We start from the raw sequence: 20,064 nt of genomic DNA, 5'->3' as shown, positions 1-20,064 counted from the left end.
AGCTAACAATAGACATTTTAAATAAACACTAAACCTGTGTAAAAGAAGCTGTAGAATTATTTTAATGATTTTTTAATTTACAAAAAGGGGTCCTTTTTAATTACTATAGCCATTAACTAGGTACTCAAGGCTGCCGGTACTAAGATCTATTAAATAGATATCTAGCTATTCAAGGATATACTGCAACATTTTAAAAAGGAAGGGGAAGGGACCACAGAATTTTTTCAAGTGTTCAAAATTTCCCAAAGTTTGCATTTCTTAGAAACCTCCTCTCCCCCCACTGCAAATAGGCCTTTTTGATTATTGCCTAGTTAATTTAATTCGAAATTTGTAAGGTCAATGTTAACAATACCAATGAAAATAGCACACAATTTTTTCTTACTAGGTGATTTATGATTTGCAAGATAATTGACATTGACCTCCACTTATTGTGCAGAACGTTAGACAATACAAGTTCTAGTGTAGACAGGTAAAAGATACGTTTTGCGTACAAGGTGAGCAACCCAAAAACTCTTATATGGATCTCTGTCCTAATTACGCGTATATACCTCTTAGTTATGACGGTGGAAAATATACGGTAATTCTGATTTAATTGTCGTGGTTGTAAGCTTTAAGCGAGGGAAACGGTTTTCATTGTCATTTGCGAGAGATTTTCTTACGCAGCAACCGTGGTTTTTCGATCGGCCAAAATGTGGATGGGTTTTTGGTACCTATTTGTATGCGCTGTTGTATTAATTTTGATAAAGCATCATTGGTCTCGGCGCAAAATTTATCAACTGACATGTTCGCTGCATGGCCCTCCTGCGCTACCAATTTTTGGAAATGCATTGATGTTTTGGTGTAAGGAGGAAGGTAAGCGAGATTTTTATACCTGATCTAATTTTCATCGCTCTATTTTAATTCCTCAAAGGCATGCATCATTCTCCAAAACCAAATTTATTTGTTCACTTGTTTAAATCTTGGATTAATTCACCACGCCATATTAATACCTTTTAATTTCTCTTAGATATTTTTGAACGACTTGTTAAAGTGGTTAATAACTATCCTAGTCCAATGCGAATTTGGCTCGGTCCCAAGTTAGTTGTGGCAGTAAAAACAGCGCACCAAATTGAGGTAAAATCATGAACAATTTACACGCCTTAAATCCTACCAATTTCAGAAGATATTTACATCTTCCTCAGCATCCAGCAAAGATGATTTATACCGATTTCTAAAGGTCTTTAACGGAGACAGTCTATTCACATCTACGGGTAAGTATCGAGTGACCATATAAGCGGTTCTGAAGCTAAGAAGGCTACAGTTTTCCGGTACAATTTTTGTTAATAAATGTGACCCAGTGAAAATCAAACGAGAGCAGCTGGGTTTTATTTAAATTGTTGAATTTTTTCTGCATAAACAAGCAAAGTACAATTTTTTAAGCTGTAGAAAATGTCAAGAATTTTTGTCATGATAGTGTAAAGAATTTAACTGGTTGATTGCCGTGAACTAAATATGTGTTTCTTTGTTCTTTAATTTTAATTTAATTTTAATGGGGATATAGTATTACATTACTGAACTCATCATGAGATAAATCCGTACTGTAGAATTGGCTGAACGTGCAGGTTTTGAACGGAGTGTGATCTTTAACAGCCGTTTAGGAATGGTAGTAAAAAAGACATTAACCAATGAAAAATTTAAACGTCGCCATTTTTAGGAATAATGCGCCATGGCGTTCAATTTCGCTCAGTAATTAAGAGAAGAAACATTATAAGGCCAAAAATTAAACCGTTTTGACTGTTAATCGCATTTTCTAAAAATTTATGACAGTTCTAGCCTTGTAAAGAAAGTCAGTGGAAGTGTGAGAACTATTACATTTGAATATCTAAATAAAAGTTTCACCTTTGGTGTTAAAGCGAGTACATGTTATGTTAAATTAAAGAAGAAATTCGAGTTTTTTAGTTGCGTTCAGTTACGGTGAAAAAACTTGAACCGAAGGTTGTATTATGAGAATATGACGCAGAATAGAGATTATTTCGTCTACAACGCCTAAAAATACAAGCACCGTCTTTGTGAAGGAACATTTTCACATAATTTAACTATAAAATTTTATGAACTACGTTTTTTCTTTTTGTAAAAGATCAATAGGATTATCTGAGAAATTTATGACTGTATTCATTAAATTCGGCGCTAATTAAAAAGTTGCAATCATTAAAAGAAATTTCCTGGTCAGTAAGAACGAAAACGCCTCCTAACATTCCGTTATCATCAAAATTTTACCCGGAGTCTACAATTTTTAGGAGTGTTTAAGACAGGGAATTTNGATATAAATGATCGAGCTGCTCATCTTTACAAATAGAATAAGTGAAGTTAGTAAATAAACATTTTCCTATAAAACGAGTATCTAATGATAACCGCAGTATAACTGGTTCACTAAAGGAACTTAAACAAATGAGATCACGGTTATCGATCCTTTAAATTAAGAGCAGATTCTACTGGTGGGAATCAACATGCTGAGGTGTATAGGAAGTATAGGAACGAGTATCGAAATTAATCGTGAACACGAAAAAAGAGGCTTTTAACAGTTTTATTTTTACTTCCAAGAATAAATGTAAGGCTGGATGGAAGGTAGTACATCAGGAAGCTAATAAGAATAAAAATACTCTAAATATTCCTTTGACACATAATGAATTAAATATACATTTTGTGTCCATTGGCAATCAAATCGCTCAATCGCTGCTAGATTCCACTGGCAATATCAACACTTATTTGAAAAACACACTGTCTCCTGAAACTTCCTTCTTTCTAGCACCCGTCACATATAACGAAGTGATCGATACAGTTAAAAAGCTATCTCAATCAAGCAGCTGTGATTACTACGACCTAAACAGTAAAATTCTAAAAAATTGTATCGATATAATATGTAAATATTTCACCGACTTAGTTAATGACTGCTTTCTTGAAGGTACATTTCCGCTGTGCTTTAAAACAAGTAGGGTTGTTCCTCTGTTTAAAAAAGGTGACAAAAATTGCTTAGATAACTATCGCCCGATTTCTATTGTGTCTGTTCTCGGAAAAGTAATAGAAATATTGATAAAAAATAGACTTATCGATTTTCTTACTTCAACACGAATCCTTAGGGATTGTCAATACGGATTTCGAGCTAACCACTCAACAACTAAAGCAGTTTCTCAACTTATTGATCTCATTGTTGATGCTCTGGAAGATCGTTGTAACGCTACTGCCCTTCTGTGTGATCTGACAAAAGCTTTTGACTGCGTGGTACCCTCAATACTACTGCAGAAGTTGCATTATTACGGAATACGTGGAAAACCACTAGATCTTTTTCAGTCTTATTTAACCGACCGCATGCAGTGCGTTTCTTTTAATAACAAAAATTCCGATCTAGAAGCGGTAACTCTTGGCGTCCCACAAGGCTCCGTATTGGGTCCAATTTTATTTCTCTATGTCAATGATTTACCAAAATCAATTAGTGCAGGTAAATGTGTGCAATTTGCAGATGATACCACTGTGTTTTGTAAGGCCAAAGATACGCTTACACAAAATGAATGTATCGCCATTGCTGATAGACAAATAAACGACTGGCTTCAATGCAATAAATTAAAACATAACGTCAGCAAAACTCAAAAAATTAATTTTACCGCCACCAGATCTATTTGTACTAGAAACTCGGTCAAATTGCTAGGTATTACATTAGACAATGAACTCAATTGGGAGACTCACGTGGACAGATTATGCACGACATTATCTTCCAACATTTATTTGTTATTAAAATTACGACAATCTGTAAATGTTCATGTACCTACTCATATCAAGCTACTACGCTTTCATTCACTCCAGAATTAGCTACGGGATAACTGTATGGGGCAGATCTCCTCATTCTGAAAGAGTCTTTAGAATTCAAAAAAAAAGCTGTGCGGATTATTGCCAGTATTGGAAATAGAGATCATTGCAGAGATGTGTTTAAACATTTTAAAATAATGCCATTACCATGCATATATATTTATAACACATTAGTTGATATCCATAAATTAACAATCTCTAAAGGAGAAGTATCAGATAGGAGCCATCCACAATTACAACACTCGCCATTGTCAATTGTTATTGCCCCCAAAATTTAAGCTATGTGTGTCCGACAGAAACTCACTGAATGTAAAACTCTACAACAAATTGGATAGTCAATTAAAACTAATGCCATTGCCTAAATTTAAAATTAATGTTAAAAAACTCTTGTTGCAAAATTGTTTTTACAGTATCGCAGAATATTTGAATACCTACTCCTTAATGCACGCGAATCTAGTCTTGTAGTTCCTAACATACTGTGATATTTTTAATGTGTGAAATATTTATATATACCTATACTCCTTTATATCTCATATACCATTTTGACGTGACAAACAATGTAAATTGAATAGGTCCAATAAACTATATTATTATTATTATTATTATTATTATTATTATCAATTTTCATTTTAAACTCATCTCATATTTCAATTCCATTATTTTTATTGGATATAGGGACCTCCTCCATGTATTAATTTTATTTATGGAGGTAATTCGTCAAATTTTTAACCCAAATGATTGAAGGAAATAGTAAACGACCAGATCTAACGTAAAGTGTTAATTACCACACCTGCACTAGCCCATGCACTCCGTACAAATCCAAAAAGACTGTCTTTTAATATTATTTTTGTTCATCGCTGCCCCGAACTTCCTATGATCAAAAAGAAATTATAAATCCGTCGTCTTTTTTTAGTTGACCACGGATCGTCTTGAACGTTGGCCTGCAAATCCCTTGAACAGGCTCACCACGTGCGTAAATCAGTACTATATTTTACTTTCTTCCACTGCATTCTTGAAACAAGTTAGCTGTAGGTACATGTTCAATAATTCACTCAAACTTACCAAAACATGCACCATAAACAATTTTGGACACGATTTCTGGTGTATTCAGCAACTCACTTGTATTTAAGTAGGTAGTTAACTAAGAAGATGCAATTATTTCTGTGCGAATCGTAGTAAATAAATTAAACATTGTAAGGTCAATGTTAACAATACCAATGAAAATAGCACACAATTTTTTCTTACTAGGTGATTTATGATTTGCAAGATAATTGACATTGACCTCCACTTATTGTGCAGAACGTTAGACAATACAAGTTCTAGTGTAGACAGGTAAAGATACGTTTTGCGTACAAGGTGAGCAACCCAAAAACTCTTATATGGATCTCTGTCCTAATTACGCGTATATACCTCTTAGTTATGACGGTGGAAAATATACGGTAATTCTGATTTAATTGTCGTGGTTGTAAGCTTTAAGCGAGGGAAACGGTTTTCATTGTCATTTGCGAGAGATTTTCTTACGCAGCAACCGTGGTTTTTCGATCGGCCAAAATGTGGATGGGTTTTTGGTACCTATTTGTATGCGCTGTTGTATTAATTTTGATAAAGCATCATTGGTCTCGGCGCAAAATTTATCAACTGACATGTTCGCTGCATGGCCCTCCTGCGCTACCAATTTTTGGAAATGCATTGATGTTTTGGTGTAAGGAGGAAGGTAAGCGAGATTTTTATACCTGATCTAATTTTCATCGCTCTATTTTAATTCCTCAAAGGCATGCATCATTCTCCAAAACCAAATTTATTTGTTCACTTGTTTAAATCTTGGATTAATTCACCACGCCATATTAATACCTTTTAATTTCTCTTAGATATTTTTGAACGACTTGTTAAAGTGGTTAATAACTATCCTAGTCCAATGCGAATTTGGCTCGGTCCCAAGTTAGTTGTGGCAGTAAAAACAGCGCACCAAATTGAGGTAAAATCATGAACAATTTACACGCCTTAAATCCTACCAATTTCAGAAGATATTTACATCTTCCTCAGCATCCAGCAAAGATGATTTATACCGATTTCTAAAGGTCTTTAACGGAGACAGTCTATTCACATCTACGGGTAAGTATCGAGTGACCATATAAGCGGTTCTGAAGCTAAGAAGGCTACAGTTTTCCGGTACAATTTTTGTTAATAAATGTGACCCAGTGAAAATCAAACGAGAGCAGCTGGGTTTTATTTAAATTGTTGAATTTTTTCTGCATAAACAAGCAAAGTACAATTTTTTAAGCTGTAGAAAATGTCAAGAATTTTTGTCATGATAGTGTAAAGAATTTAACTGGTTGATTGCCGTGAACTAAATATGTGTTTCTTTGTTCTTTAATTTTAATTTAATTTTAATGGGGATATAGTATTACATTACTGAACTCATCATGAGATAAATCCGTACTGTAGAATTGGCTGAACGTGCAGGTTTTGAACGGAGTGTGATCTTTAACAGCCGTTTAGGAATGGTAGTAAAAAAGACATTAACCAATGAAAAATTTAAACGTCGCCATTTTTAGGAATAATGCGCCATGGCGTTCAATTTCGCTCAGTAATTAAGAGAAGAAACATTATAAGGCCAAAAATTAAACCGTTTTGACTGTTAATCGCATTTTCTAAAAATTTATGACAGTTCTAGCCTTGTAAAGAAAGTCAGTGGAAGTGTGAGAACTATTACATTTGAATATCTAAATAAAAGTTTCACCTTTGGTGTTAAAGCGAGTACATGTTATGTTAAATTAAAGAAGAAATTCGAGTTTTTTAGTTGCGTTCAGTTACGGTGAAAAAACTTGAACCGAAGGTTGTATTATGAGAATATGACGCAGAATAGAGATTATTTCGTCTACAACGCCTAAAAATACAAGCACCGTCTTTGTGAAGGAACATTTTCACATAATTTAACTATAAAATTTTATGAACTACGTTTTTTCTTTTTGTAAAAGATCAATAGGATTATCTGAGAAATTTATGACTGTATTCATTAAATTCGGCGCTAATTAAAAAGTTGCAATCATTAAAAGAAATTTCCTGGTCAGTAAGAACGAAAACGCCTCCTAACATTCCGTTATCATCAAAATTTTACCCGGAGTCTACAATTTTTAGGAGTGTTTAAGACAGGGAATTTATGGGTCCGTTGGCAAACGTCCATTCCAGGAAACATTAACAAAAAAGGTATTGTTCATTTGTATCTATGTAACTACTGTAAATCTAAATTGTTCCTTGGTCGGGTCCGGTTGGTAGATAAAGCAAATGAAGAGAAATTCTATATCATTGTTTAATCAAGTGTAAATTTCCAGTGTTTTATATGAACGGTACCAATACACGTAGATTGCCTATTTAAAATATTTCGTTATTATGTACATTATTCACAAAATAGTAAATTTCTTTTCAGTTTATTTGGAAATTTTATTTCGGTTCAATTAACAAAAAAACTTTCTTGGAAAGAGGTCTGAGATTATTAACGATAACAGATATCTGTAATAGTGAAAATTAAGGGTGTTTTGAATGTTTATTTCATTGTCAAGCAGGGTTAGCAATGCGAGAGGGTTGGCAAAAAGGGTTAGATTTTGAGAGGTTAACCAAGCTAATCCGAAAAGGAGAAAGTTTGCAAAGGAGTGGTGCACGAACTTGCAATCGGTGAGCTTTTGAAATTAAATCAATATTAGCGGAATTAAAATTGCAGTTTAATTAAAAAAATAAAATAAATGCATAAATTATATTCATTAACAAATACCTACAGTCAAGCCAAGCAAACAAGTCCGTCAAGAGGGCAATGCTTTGGGGTCGCTGTATTTTAGAAGTACAGTCTGTGTCAATAGTATTTGGCGGGAAATTTAAACTTGTTCTATTTTGTCATTTTTTTAATGTAGCTACGTTTGGAAACTGGAGAAAGAAATTTAGTACAAGAATTACAACCCAAAATAACAAAACAGTTACCTAAGTACTACCATTGTATAATATGGTACTACTAATGACAAAGCAGTGTGTATTTAAAACTAATTAAACGGTATCGTCATCACTTTCCTCTTCACTGATTTCAGAACCTTCGCCTGATGTTGAGAATGGATTCTACTACCCGTAAAAACCACTCTTATTCCAATAAAAATACGCTTCTTGACTTGATCGTTGTATTTTATTTTTATTATTCTGACATTACATTTTATTTACTTGGCAACTCGCTTAGCAACAAAATTATGGCCATCTTAACAACAAATAATGAATAATGAGATCTTTTATGTGTTGCCACACCTGATGTGGCAGTGATTACCGTGAAAGATAAACTTTCTACAGCTTCTTGTAACAATCCATGGCGTTACCATATTGATTCTTCCAATCTCTTAATGTGGATTATGTCGTATCCAGACTTATACTTTTCGATTTGATGGTGAGCTGTGCATTTTCAATTCATTCCAATTTATTTTATCTTGCTTCAGTCAGTTTTATATACACCAGGTTCATCTTCTGTTAGCAAGCACTCCATAAAATGGATGGATGTAGGTTTAGTAAAAAAATGTGATCTTTACCTCCAATGCAGCCAATTTTCTTCTTCATTTTATTAACTAAATTGTAGAGACTTTGTTAGGGATCATGTAAATTCCATTCTTCAAGACGCCTAAATCAGAATTATCCAATGTTATTTTGTAAGAAGTTGCACATCGTTGCTTCTTTGATGGAAATTTCAATTTCCTATCATCGGCAAGTTTGACTTCGATCTACAGGATAACAATAAGTATTTCAGAGAGGAATATTAATGAAATGCACATTACCTAATCTTGGCTATGAATTTTATTGGTTTGTCGGCCGCAGCAGCAGCTAGCTCTGCACTCTTTCCCAAAGGAAATATCTACACATCGGCAGCTTTATCTTTGCCGAAGAATTCCACTACCCTTTTAATAACATTTCTGGCTTCGGAATGCACAATTTCAGAGGTTTGTTTCTCTTTTCTTGCCGTACGGATAAAATTGACGGCTCGCCAGTCAACTTCTCCTATCGCCAGTAAAAACTCACTTACCTGGCTAATAATGTAAAATACTAATAATCTATAAATGTGTCACTGTCACATCTTTTACGGACTGTACACGCCTGCGTTGTAGGTATTGGCTTAACGTTTTCCCGCCACGAATTTTTTAAATTAGTTCGCATATTTTCCGAGGGACTTGTTTGCTTGGTGGAGCTGTACAGTAGCGGCAGTCGACGCGGCGGAAACCTGACTTATCAGTGGAAGACGGCGAAATGGCGGCGCGAAATGGCTGAACGGATGGACGGACGGACTCGGGTGTCACCAAGCGAAAGGTCTCGCGCGTGATCGAGGTCGGCGGTAACAGCGGATCGGTCTCGGAAGCTTCGGGTTTAACTTCAAAACCTACAACGGTAGACAAGAATCGGACGGGCTTAGAAGATGGCGAAAAACCGAAAAACTACAACAAAAACTCCCTAGCGGGGATGAAAGCAACAAAAACAAATGGGTCGAAGCGGCGGAAAAGTACACAATTTTCCTCCCTTATAATTAGCGAAACGGAAAGTAACAAAAAGTTCACCTTAAGTTAACGGAGCGGTAGCAAAAGTTCGCTAAAAGCCGTTTCCAATAAATACGGTGCGAGAACTTAATGCAAAAGCAAGATTAAACAGGTACTGGTGCAAAATGATAAAAATTAATACGGTACTTACAAATATAATGCAAAAGCGAAAAATATTTACTTACTATTCGGTTAAACGCCAAAAGCAAAAGATCCAAATTCAGTGCGTTTCTATTTATCTCCATTTCGAGTAGGGAGTAATATTGGAATTCCCACGCTTATACATTTGATACGTTCAACCAAATTACACCGTTTTTAATTAATTAGTTCTTTCTTAGGGGACTATATATGTCAGACTTGAAGTTTTTTAAGACCGCTTTTTTTTGAGATAAGACCCAGCTTAATTAGACGGGTTCTACTGTAACTCATTTTAATGTCAATCCTTAATTATACTTATCCAATTAGTCTAAATGAAATCTCCAAATTCGGTATCCTAACTACCACCCATTGTCAAATGAAATTCGCAGGTCAAACGGCGTGATCGATATCACCTGGTATTCCCGACCTTGCCGTTCGAATCCTCGCGTTAAATTTGCCATAGTAAACAAAACCTGCTAATAATGGCTTATCGTGTCTGAAGTTCTAAAATATTAATTTGTCTTCTTCTCTGGCTTCCGTACGCCGCTTTCCCCTGACCTTTACCCCCATTTAAGATTCCTTAGCAGTGGCCAGCCTTGCTTTTAAAATTCTCCAAAAATGTATGAGTGAAGTCGGTCTAATTCAATGGTTTGTAAGAGTCTGTAAAAGACTTCAAAGGCCTTCTGAAGATTTTTAATCTTAGTCTTTAAACACCCATAATACGTTTCAGGTTTGCTGCCTTCAACATAGTACTTAATTGGGTTTAATGATGTTTAAGAGCATCCATGAGTCACCTAGAGTTTTCAATGTTTTCCATGGACTTTTTTTAGTGACCCTTAGAACCGAACAGACCCTTAATGGCGCTTAAGGGTCCTTAAGCAACTTTAAGGGCTCTTAATAATTAATTAAGGGTCCTTGAGTCGTCTGCAATTTTTAACCATGTGCCCTCAAAAGAGTCTCCAAGTGACAAAAACATTTATTAACCTTTATTTTATAGCAGATGTTAAATTGACATTTTGATAGGTTTGAATGAGTACTTTTATGGCTCTCTTTAACAGTAAGCGCAGATTTTATCGTTAAAGGTAGATAAAGAGAATCAAAAGATTGTCCATTCTAATGACATCTGTCACTCTTATTAAAAATGGGACGCGGAGCACGAAGTAAAATGTTCAGAACTAAAAATAATTGTTTCCATGATAACGACGGGTCTTCTATTCCACCCATATATTTTACATACTACTTACACCCTACATTTTTTTAATTCAAACACGCTGAAAATACATCACCCTAGAAATACCCCTTCAGATTCTCGACTACATTATCTACACATGATTTTATTATACTTACTACTGTAATTAAATGTGAGGGGGTCATTTGAGGTAGATCCCTGAGGGACCATCAGGAATTTTTTATGCAATACTAGAAATCCTCATGCTTCTTCCAATCGACACAAAAACATTTAAACTGGCGCAACTAACAACTTTTAAAGCGTTCCATTCTTGTAATGCTAGAGAGAAATGGGTATATTAAAAAAAATTCTCCGGAAAGCTCTATCTTTCCCGGCATTCTTATTCAGCCATAAATTAACTTTTAGGAAACGAATGGAAAAGACACAAACGGCTTATAGCACCATCTTTAAGCAGTAAGTATATGGAATCCTACGTAACAGTCGCACGCAGATGTTGCCGCATGTTAGTTGAGAAAGTTGGAGAGGTTGCCAATGGGGAACTAATCGACATCGATTACTACGTGTATCGATTTTACCAGGATGTTGTACATGGTAAGTTCGCAATAAGCAGACAAAGTTCACTTAAATTTTTGTTTAGAGACACTCACTGGTCATAATCCAGGCGCTCAACATGGAACAATGGATGCTATGATTTCCTTGTGTCACGAGTAAGTATATGGCATAACCGATTCATTTTTGTGATTAACACCATGCTTACAGGGCGTATGTTTTGTTACATTCTCGCATGACGAAGGCATGGTTACATCCAGATTTCATTTTCCGAAAAAGTGCTAATGGAAAGCGGCAAAGTTATATTACGAAAAGTCTTAGGACGCTTCTGTGTGAGGTAAGTTGCATATAGTTCAGAATTTGATGAAGAAAATGGGTGCTAGAATGTAAATCAAATTATTGATGCCAAAATTACAAACTTCAAAATAGAGTGAGTTGCCTAAATACTTTATGAGGGGTAGAAACAGGGTCAGTATCTGTTTTCCGTTACTTACCATAAACATGGATTATGCCCGAAATCACACCCTTTGCACTCAAAGCTACCAAAGGGGTAGGTAACACTCACCCGAAAGCTCTCTCGTGTCGTAAGCGTCGTAAATAAGTACTCTATCGACAGTATCCGCGACTTTTTCGTAACCTACCGACCGCAGCCGGGTACGACACCATCGTCACTTGATGCGACACCGTTGTCTTTTCTGCTTGAAAGAATCTCGTAACTTTATACCCATATACGAAACTAATGAAACCATAAACATTTACCATGTTATAATGTTTAGTCGCGGAAATTTTGTGGAATTTCTTTAAGAAAAGCGCAAAATGAGTAATAGATAACCCCTGAACTTGGTTTCCTTCACAATAAAGCTTCTGGAACCTCTTTTGTTTACTTGATTAGAATGAACACCAAATTCAGGAGGCGTTTTTGATAATAACACACTGTTTGTCCAACGTCAAGCAACTTATGTTATCGAAATGAGTAGGTCATATCCTTTGGCTGCCTCCATCCCTCCTCTGTCCCTGCAAATGGCATTTTATGCAACTCATTTTGTCAACAATTATTTTGAAAAACGAAAAGAAGAGGTACAACTTTTATTTTATTTCCACTAGTAATTAGTTTAAAAACAGTAAAAGCTTTTTTTAGTTTTTTGCTGATGATGACAGTTTTGCTGTAGAAACGCGTAGCTTTTATTAAACTAAATATGTTATTTAGCACATTAAACTGGCACCTATTAATAATAATGATAATGAAGAGTTCAAGAGTGTCTACCTGCGAATGTTGGAAGAAATAGAGAAACATCCCGAAATGTATGGAAATCAAAATTTAATGGACCACATTGTAACGTTATTTTCTGCTGTACGCATACTTATCTAAGGAAAGGGACTCAAGTTAGTGTTTCAGGCTGAAGATCCCACGTCAACGATTAGCTGCTATCTAATGATCATGCTCGGGATGTATCCAGAGATTCAGGTAGCACTTCGATTCGTTTAGGAAGATTCAGTAATTCAAGTTTTAGGACAGAGTCTTTAAGGAAATAAGAGAGGTTTTTGGTAATGGCGACGTTATTGAACGTATTACTTTCAAGGATTTATCACGCATGCACTATTTGGGTATGTGTATCAAGGAGGTGTTGCGAATATTTCCAATTGCACCTTTCATAGCAAGGAAATTAGTTGAGGATTTAGATATCGGTAAGGAGCTACCTACTATTTGCCGATAGTTAACATGTTTATTTGTAGAAGACAACGTCACCTTGCCACCGGGTTCCACAATTCTTTTATGTTTGTATCACGTACAAAGAAGCACTGAGTATTGGAAAATGCCTGACGAATTTTATCCCGAGCACTTTTTACCAGAATCCGTTGCTAATCGACATCCATACGCGTTTTTGCCATTCAGTGCTGGTGCGCACTCCTGCCCAGGTTTCTGTTAATGTTTGTTGGTGTAACAACTAAATGCTGCGGTTTTAGGTCAGCTATTCGCCATATCTACAATTAAGGCAGTGGTGATATCAATTCTGCCACGATTTGTTTTGGAGGCAGATGGCACATGGAAGGATATAAAAATTAAAGCCGACATTAGTATTAGACCTGTTGATGGTTACAAGTTACGGATTAGAAGAAGGATTGCTCACTCCTCTTGAAGCTTATGTGCAAAAATGTACTTTGTGTAAAATATGAGCTGAAAGAGGGAGTTCAAAAGGGAAATCACTATGATTAATATTAGAATAAGTTAAAGCTACGACGTTTTTATTTTTTACTTTCTTTATTTTTCGTACAAGTTTAGTAAGTTGAAAATTAGAAATTGGGATTGTCAAACAATTCTGTTTTACTACATTTGTCAAGTTTTCTTTCGTGTTCTTCTTGTTTGGCGATTTCAGTGCAATAAAAGGAAACTGAGGTAAGTGATGATCCAGCTTCTATATAATTCTGGGTTGTAACGTGGAAGTTCATCTTCGGCCACTATAAGAGTTACAAAGGCGAGTGGGGTGTTTTTGAGTAGGTTTTTACATATGCCCTTTTCAATTTTATAAAAGCATTTTTTTAATTTTTTCTCTAAGCCAAGAGATTAGGTATTCTTTGCTCTAAAGTTGCGCAATGCGCTTCCGGTTGTAGGACAATTCGCACCCGAATAATTCGCACCCGGACATTTCGCTCCCGGACATTTCGCACCAGGGCAATTCGCACCCGGACAATTCGCACCCGGACATTTCGCACCAAGGAAAACTCGCACCAAAGATATTTCGCACCCGGACGTTTCGCTCCCGGACAATTCGCACCCGGATAATTCGCAGCGGAATAATTCGCACCAGAATTTCGCTCCCCTGAGAGGGTATTTTGTGTATGGTTGACTTTTAACATAGAAAGTCGGCTGTGAAGTATTAAATTAACTCAGAGCTTGAAATCTCCAATATTACTCACCAATATCACGTTTTATTACTTTGTGCATGTAATAGACGTATACCTACATTTAAAATTTGGATACTTTCAATATTAAGGTATAATTTGGAATCGTGACGTCCATTTTGTGTTCAAACTCTAAATGGGATAATTTATTAATATTGAATAAAAGTTCTCTAAACCGTTCCCATATAATTTAATAAAACGAAGTGATACACTACATGTTTCGACCAACGGTCATCTTCAGGTGATCTACAAGATGGTAGAGATCATTGAGGAGAGACTATATAGCTATAAAACTTACAATAGATGGAAAACAATTAAAAACCCAAAAGGGCAGTAAAACTGGAAAGGCCAACGACCATATCCGTGGTTGGTTCCAGAGTAAAATTGAAAGTTGAAGAGGTTGATAAACTAAATTTTTTGCAAGGGAGGGCCGAACCTAAAAACTAACATTAGACGACGGTATAAGCAACGATGAAACTTACGTATAAAAAAGTCAAAAGGTCAAAAGACGATATCCTAACTAATAAAATACCCAATTAAGGGCTTTGAAACTGGAAACCATCTGCACTTCCAAAATCAGTGCTTGGTTTAGCTAATCTTACCTTGTCATCGTTGACCCAGATCCTGGTATTGCATGTTAAACTAAGAGCCGGTGGATCCTTCTTTGCTCTTCTCGCTCGACACAGCCATGATGAGCAGTTTTGGAGTTTAAAGTTCTTTGCAAAGAGGTACATGTATCCTTCATAGATTATGTATCTCTTTCCCCTTTTCGTTGTACCGAACTCCATTGTTACGCGGCCCGTATTGCACCGCCTAAATCTCATATCCATTATCAACTTTTTGTAACAAATCAAATTTCAACATTTAGCCTCAGGGACAAGTCCATTTTTGATGATATTTTCCTTGATTTTGGCATTTTCATGTGGCACTTAAATATTTATGTTGGTTGTATTGTTTACAATAGCCATACAATTTGTAGAGGAATAATTTTTTAATAGTATTTATGAGGCAAGAATTCATACGTACAATCCTATGTACCTTTTTAAATGGAATAGACCATATCAAAGCAGTAGAGATATTAGGTCACTTTAATAGCATCCATATCACTCAAAATCTGGAATTTAGTACTTATTTTATTGTAATCTCCGTATTAAACATGAGAACACTTGCTAAAGGTACCATGAATGAAAATTTATTTACAAAAAAAACCAAAAAAAGGTAAAAAGACACTCATCCGTGATGTAAATTGTCGATGCACTCATGTTCACAAGTAGACGGATGCTGCTAAACGCTGGTATCGGTCTATCAGCAAAACTGTCACCTGACATTTCTTAAACCTATTTACCCAGTTTTATTGTACCAATTCACAATCAAGGTTTTTTTCATTTGGAAACCTTTTAGCACGTACAAATAATATTGCAATAGGAATATAAAAGTCTAAATAAAATTTTAACAATTATTATTTGTTAATAGCTGCAAGTTTTCCTAGTTCTCTAACCTTCGATGTCGTCCATTTAAAGGACACAACGAAATACGTATGTATTGTCTTAAAAGAATCTCAAGTAAATTATAATCATATTTGAACGTAAAACAAATAGATTCTTGAGAGTTTCCGTAAAATTAAAGAGATAAGAACTGTAAAGTAACGAAAAAAGCAAAAAATGTTGATTATCGTGAAAAAAATTGATCTTGCTATAAATTATATGGCTATTATTTAAATAATATACTGAAATTTTGAAAATCCATGACTCTCAATGGGGTGCTTAAGAAGCTTCGGAGAAATAACACCAAAATCTACCCATTTATTATTATAACAATTTTGTGGTGCATTAGAAAGCATACATAGCTATTTCTGTAAATTAAATTAATTTTCAAAAAACGCTTTGGCACGTCAAATTGATCATGGAAGGAAACAGTGTCTAAAATAAAACTTGCTCACTAATGTCTTTGTCTCGCATCGCTGACAGTGCAACCCTTAAAATCTTAAATGATGCATCGTTGGTAAGGTCGCTCATCTCTGAATTCGGATATGTAATTTTTTTGGTTTAGTTGTTTCATTTCCAGCGCATTCGACGTTGCAGGTACAAGTTTTCTCTTTTTTATACCACTTGCAACTGCATAATTTTGACGCACGATCGCATTAGCTTCTATATTACATAGTGATCGGCCCGACATCCTTCCAATGACATAAACAACAGCGCGCCCTCAACTTACTTTTAAAATATTTAGAAAATATCGAATCTAAAAAATTATAGTCTCACCAAATTCAGAGAAGGAAAGCCTTTCCAATGATGTCCTATCTTCCTTGTTGCGCAATTACCAATGCTAAGGGTTTTGCTTTAGTACTAGGTATGCCATAAAAAAATTAAAAAGGAAGTATATAGGTACTTAATAATTACAAACATTCAAAAGAAAAAATCAACAATATCGACCTGTTCCTAAAACGTTTCAAGATTTTCAAAACCCTTACTGTTTTGATTATTAACAATCTCTTAAAAAAATGCCAGAATTTTTCCATGTATCTCTTCAAACTATAAAATAAATAACAGTAAGAAAATCAAAAAAAAACTTTTAAGTTCATTCACTACCATAGTTGTAGCAAAGATAACGCAAAAAATAAGCAGTTAGTGTAATTTTACTCAGTCACTAATAATCAACATATAGCCATATGTGGTTAAAGAAACGTAAAACTGGTTCTAAGAAAATTGGAAACTTACCTTTTCTGAACACCACCACAACACTACCACCAGAAATAAAATTTTTTAAAATTAAAAAAAAGTATACACAAAATCAAAACCCGTGCTCAGATAAATTTTAAAATACCACTCTGTCAAACGTTCAAGAATGAAGATACTATACAGGCGTTAAAGTTCTAATTAGTTGTGGTCATATGTACTTAAACCTGATTTTTCGGGCCTAATTACTTTTACCTTGTAATAAACCCTATTCATCTTCCAGAAATAATAGAAAAGATGTCATTACGATATTTCTCTTATTGTTTCTTTATGAAGTGCAATTTGTGTTATCGGGGTCTTTTCAAATTTACCTTTAATTATAATATTATCTTAATTACTTATCCAAAATTAGTGCCATCTATGAAATGCATTTTTCTATTGTCATTTATACATACTCGTTTTGTCTAAAATAAATTTAAGTCATTTCCTTTGTCACCCTTTTCAACTAAAGAAATAAAGAACAATTTTTTATGTGTCTTCATTAAGAAATCTTTATGTAAGGGAGCGTTAAAATTACTTCCTTTTTCTATTTTCATCTTGATCTTATAATGTAAATATTTTTAACTTTAGACTTATCACTTTGTTTGTGTACGGTATTATATGTTGATTCTGTTTTAATATTAAGAGCGTCTCAAAAGTAGCGAATATTACACATAATATTGTAGATATACTATAACTAGGTATAACTATTTGGTATTTAATTACTCCACAAAAGACGTTTCAGTTACCTATTCTTATTTTCTCAAAACGAAAGCGCAGTAGATAAAAATTGTGTGTTTTCTTAAATTACAGGATTTAACTATATCAGACTCTTCATACAACTTAAAAAAAAAACCAGCGTGATTATATTTAAGAAATGAAAATACTTAAAGAATCGCGATGTGTTGAAAATGAAAGACCAAATAACTTTTATTTGAAACATTTTTCCATGAAGTAGATGTTTACCAAGATGTGCACTACTACATACATTCTGTAAAGGCAATCGTCTATACTTCGTTCACCCAACAGAAATAGTTAAGCCACTCCTACAAAATTTGGGCCAATGTAAGCAGCAACCAGTTTTACAACCACAAAATTATAAAAAGCGGAAAATTTGAAAAATCAAATTGAAATGTCACTTGCTCAAGACTAATTATGGCGCTATCTCTCTGAACATAACTCGTGGCAAAAATAGTAAAACCTGCAAACTGTTAAATACATGTAAATATGCAACATAAAAACACTGTTTATATTGAGAAAAGTACAAAAAAGTATTATTACAGCAGCACAAAGTTTTGAAATTACAAGTGCACTTGAATATAAACAAAGGTACATAACAATTTAAATCCTGTATCGCTTCACTCGGATTCGGACTCCGTTGATGTCGAGTCATCTCCCACATGAATTACTAATGGCTCCACTACGATGTCCATTAAAATGTCAATTTGCCACATTTTTTCCTCTTCACTTTGAGCATGGCGAATTGCGTTCTTCCAATTTTCAGCAGTAACATGTTCCACTGCTTGTTGAAATAGTGGATGAAGGTCTTTCATTTTAAATGTGGTGTTGTTTCTGGCCACTTCACCTTTTATTTGCGCCCATATCAGTTCAATTGGATTCAATTCGCAGTGATATGGAGGCAATCGCAGCACGGTACGATTGTGTTCCTTTGCAATTTCATCAACTACATATTTTGGTGTAACAGCTGCCCGTTTCACAAGCTGTAGAAGTTCAGCTCTTACCATATCTTCTTCGTAAGGTATCGATTTGCTTGTTAACCAAGTTTGTATATCAGCTTTTTTCGTACTGGTGTTTGGTATTTTTTCACTTTTCCTGCTATGATATGAAGCGTTATCCATTATAATCACAGATTGTTCATCAAGATGTGTAACGATTTCCATAAACCACTTTTCAAAAACTTCACTGGTCATTTCTTCGTATAATCCCCTGTTTTCTTCGATTCAAAACACTGCAAACCTTCCTCGACGAAGCTATCCTCGGACCCTATATGGAGAACAATAAGGCGATTTCCTTTGCCCGATGGATCTTTCAATCCAGTTGATAGCCCGTTGATAAATGCCTGTCTTGGAGTGAGATTGTGGTGTCCTTCCATACTTTGCTTACAGTATGCCCAGCATTTACCCAAGTTTCATCTAGGAAATACAACTTCCTACCTTCTTCACGATATTTTCTAATTTCACGCAAGAACCGACGCCTCCAAGTAATTATTTCGTCCTTTTCCTTAAGAACACTATTGCGTGACCTCTTTTCGAATCTACAATGACAAGTACATAATATACATACACGTAAAGAAAAAAGGTTTACTGACCGAAAACCTATTTCTTTTATTAATTTCCATAAAGTAGTTCGTTTCAAATGGGGTAAGTCTTCGTCTTCGTGTAACACTGCCAAAACTTTACTCAGGGTAGGTGGTTCATTTCTTTCAAAGAAAGAATGAAGCAAACGTCGAAGAATACTTTTAGTTCCGGAATCAATATTGTCCAAAATTGCTCGTGGTCGATAATATTTTTTAGGTGAATGAAGTTCGTGTACCTCTGTATACTCCCGAAGAATCTTGTAGACACTCGGAATGCTTACACCTAAATTACACAATAATAAGTAAAAATGAATGTGCCTAAGATGAAAATTACCTGCTGCTTTAGCCGTAAACTCAACTTTATCCGTTTTAGATACCTCCGGGTTGTCTTCCGAATATGCCTTGAAGATATTTAAAATGCCAGTTTTGTCTTCAACTGAAAAGTGCTTGGCAGAACGTTTTTTCGGTGGAGAGAAAGCAGCACCGGCGACATTCATGTTTGCGTACAACTTTTCTTGATCGCGAATAATATAACCCTAAAAACAGGCATGTAAAAATCGTGTATAAAATTTTATAATTACTCACCTGACTATCTTTAGAATACACCGACGAGTCTTTATAAAGACTATTTTGTGTGAATAAAGGAGATTAATGGCAAATTGACGCAAGTAAAGATGTAAAAACGTAAAAACCGGCAGAAACGCAATAGGCAAGATGACAGATGACAGATTACCCAATTCGGCCAATTCGCTTTACAAGTGTGATTGTGGCTTCAAAAATTACACCAATAACAATGTCGTATTCAAATGTGGCGGTAATTGTTGAGGAGGGGCTTAACTATTTCTGTTGGGTGAACGAAGTATA

General features: G+C 35.0%; 4 protein-coding genes across 5 annotated transcripts; 2 read left to right on the top strand and 2 right to left on the bottom strand.

Moving 5' to 3' along the window:
- The first annotated feature begins 556 nt into the window (after positions 1-556).
- On the top strand, positions 557-1,596 carry LOC116165022 (probable cytochrome P450 313b1). Of its 2 annotated transcripts, none has more exons than XM_031479286.1 (3): positions 557-852; positions 1,007-1,113; positions 1,163-1,596. In XM_031479286.1, exons 1-3 carry the CDS (start codon positions 690-692, stop codon positions 1,271-1,273), a joined length of 381 nt encoding a protein of 126 aa, XP_031335146.1. In that variant the 5' UTR covers positions 557-689; the 3' UTR covers positions 1,274-1,596. The 2 variants fall into 2 exon arrangements, with proteins under 2 accessions (XP_031335146.1, XP_031335145.1); XM_031479285.1 differs by having other exon boundaries at positions 1,160-1,596.
- A 3,576-nt stretch (positions 1,597-5,172) lies between these two features.
- Positions 5,173-13,576, top strand: LOC116165076 (cytochrome P450 4C1-like). The gene is made up of 12 exons (XM_031479356.1): positions 5,173-5,196; positions 5,366-5,554; positions 5,709-5,815; positions 5,862-5,952; positions 11,125-11,310; positions 11,357-11,426; positions 11,479-11,605; positions 12,476-12,619; positions 12,665-12,733; positions 12,780-12,954; positions 13,003-13,185; positions 13,234-13,576. The coding sequence occupies exons 2-12, from the start codon at positions 5,392-5,394 to the stop codon at positions 13,404-13,406; spliced, it is 1,488 nt and encodes a 495-aa protein (XP_031335216.1). The 5' UTR covers positions 5,173-5,196; positions 5,366-5,391; the 3' UTR covers positions 13,407-13,576.
- A 4,665-nt stretch (positions 13,577-18,241) lies between these two features.
- On the bottom strand, positions 18,242-18,814 carry LOC116163858. Its single transcript, XM_031477989.1, has one exon. The coding sequence runs from the start codon at positions 18,812-18,814 to the stop codon at positions 18,242-18,244; it is 573 nt and encodes a 190-aa protein (XP_031333849.1).
- Positions 18,815-18,932: 118 nt separating this feature from the next.
- On the bottom strand, positions 18,933-20,064 carry LOC116163857 (the record flags this gene model as incomplete). The annotated part of the gene is given in 4 exon segments (XM_031477988.1): positions 18,933-19,158; positions 19,213-19,483; positions 19,535-19,736; positions 19,786-20,064. Coding segments are annotated over 3 exon segments (660 nt in total).

The sequence above is a fragment of the Photinus pyralis genome, unplaced genomic scaffold (genome assembly GCF_008802855.1).
Source record: "Photinus pyralis isolate 1611_PpyrPB1 unplaced genomic scaffold, Ppyr1.3 Ppyr1.4_LG2, whole genome shotgun sequence".
NCBI classification, from domain to species: Eukaryota; Metazoa; Arthropoda; class Insecta; order Coleoptera; family Lampyridae; genus Photinus; species Photinus pyralis.
This window is presented reverse-complemented; position numbering and strand designations above follow the sequence as displayed.

Bases quoted from the DNA above. Each gene is read 5' to 3' on its own strand.
- LOC116165076 (XM_031479356.1), top strand. From the start codon at position 5,392: ATGTGGATGGGTTTTTGGTACCTATTTGTATGCGCTGTTGTATTAATT. The intron at 5,816-5,861 runs GTAAAATCATGA...TACCAATTTCAG, and splicing joins AAACAGCGCACCAAATTGAG to AAGATATTTACATCTTCCTC. The intron at 11,606-12,475 runs GTAAGTTGCATA...TATGTTATTTAG, and splicing joins TTAGGACGCTTCTGTGTGAG to CACATTAAACTGGCACCTAT.
- LOC116165022 (XM_031479285.1), top strand. From the start codon at position 690: ATGTGGATGGGTTTTTGGTACCTATTTGTATGCGCTGTTGTATTAATT. The intron at 853-1,006 runs GTAAGCGAGATT...AATTTCTCTTAG, and splicing joins GTTTTGGTGTAAGGAGGAAG to ATATTTTTGAACGACTTGTT. The intron at 1,114-1,159 runs GTAAAATCATGA...TACCAATTTCAG, and splicing joins AAACAGCGCACCAAATTGAG to AAGATATTTACATCTTCCTC.
- LOC116163858 (XM_031477989.1), bottom strand. From the start codon at position 18,814: ATGACCAGTGAAGTTTTTGAAAAGTGGTTTATGGAAATCGTTACACAT.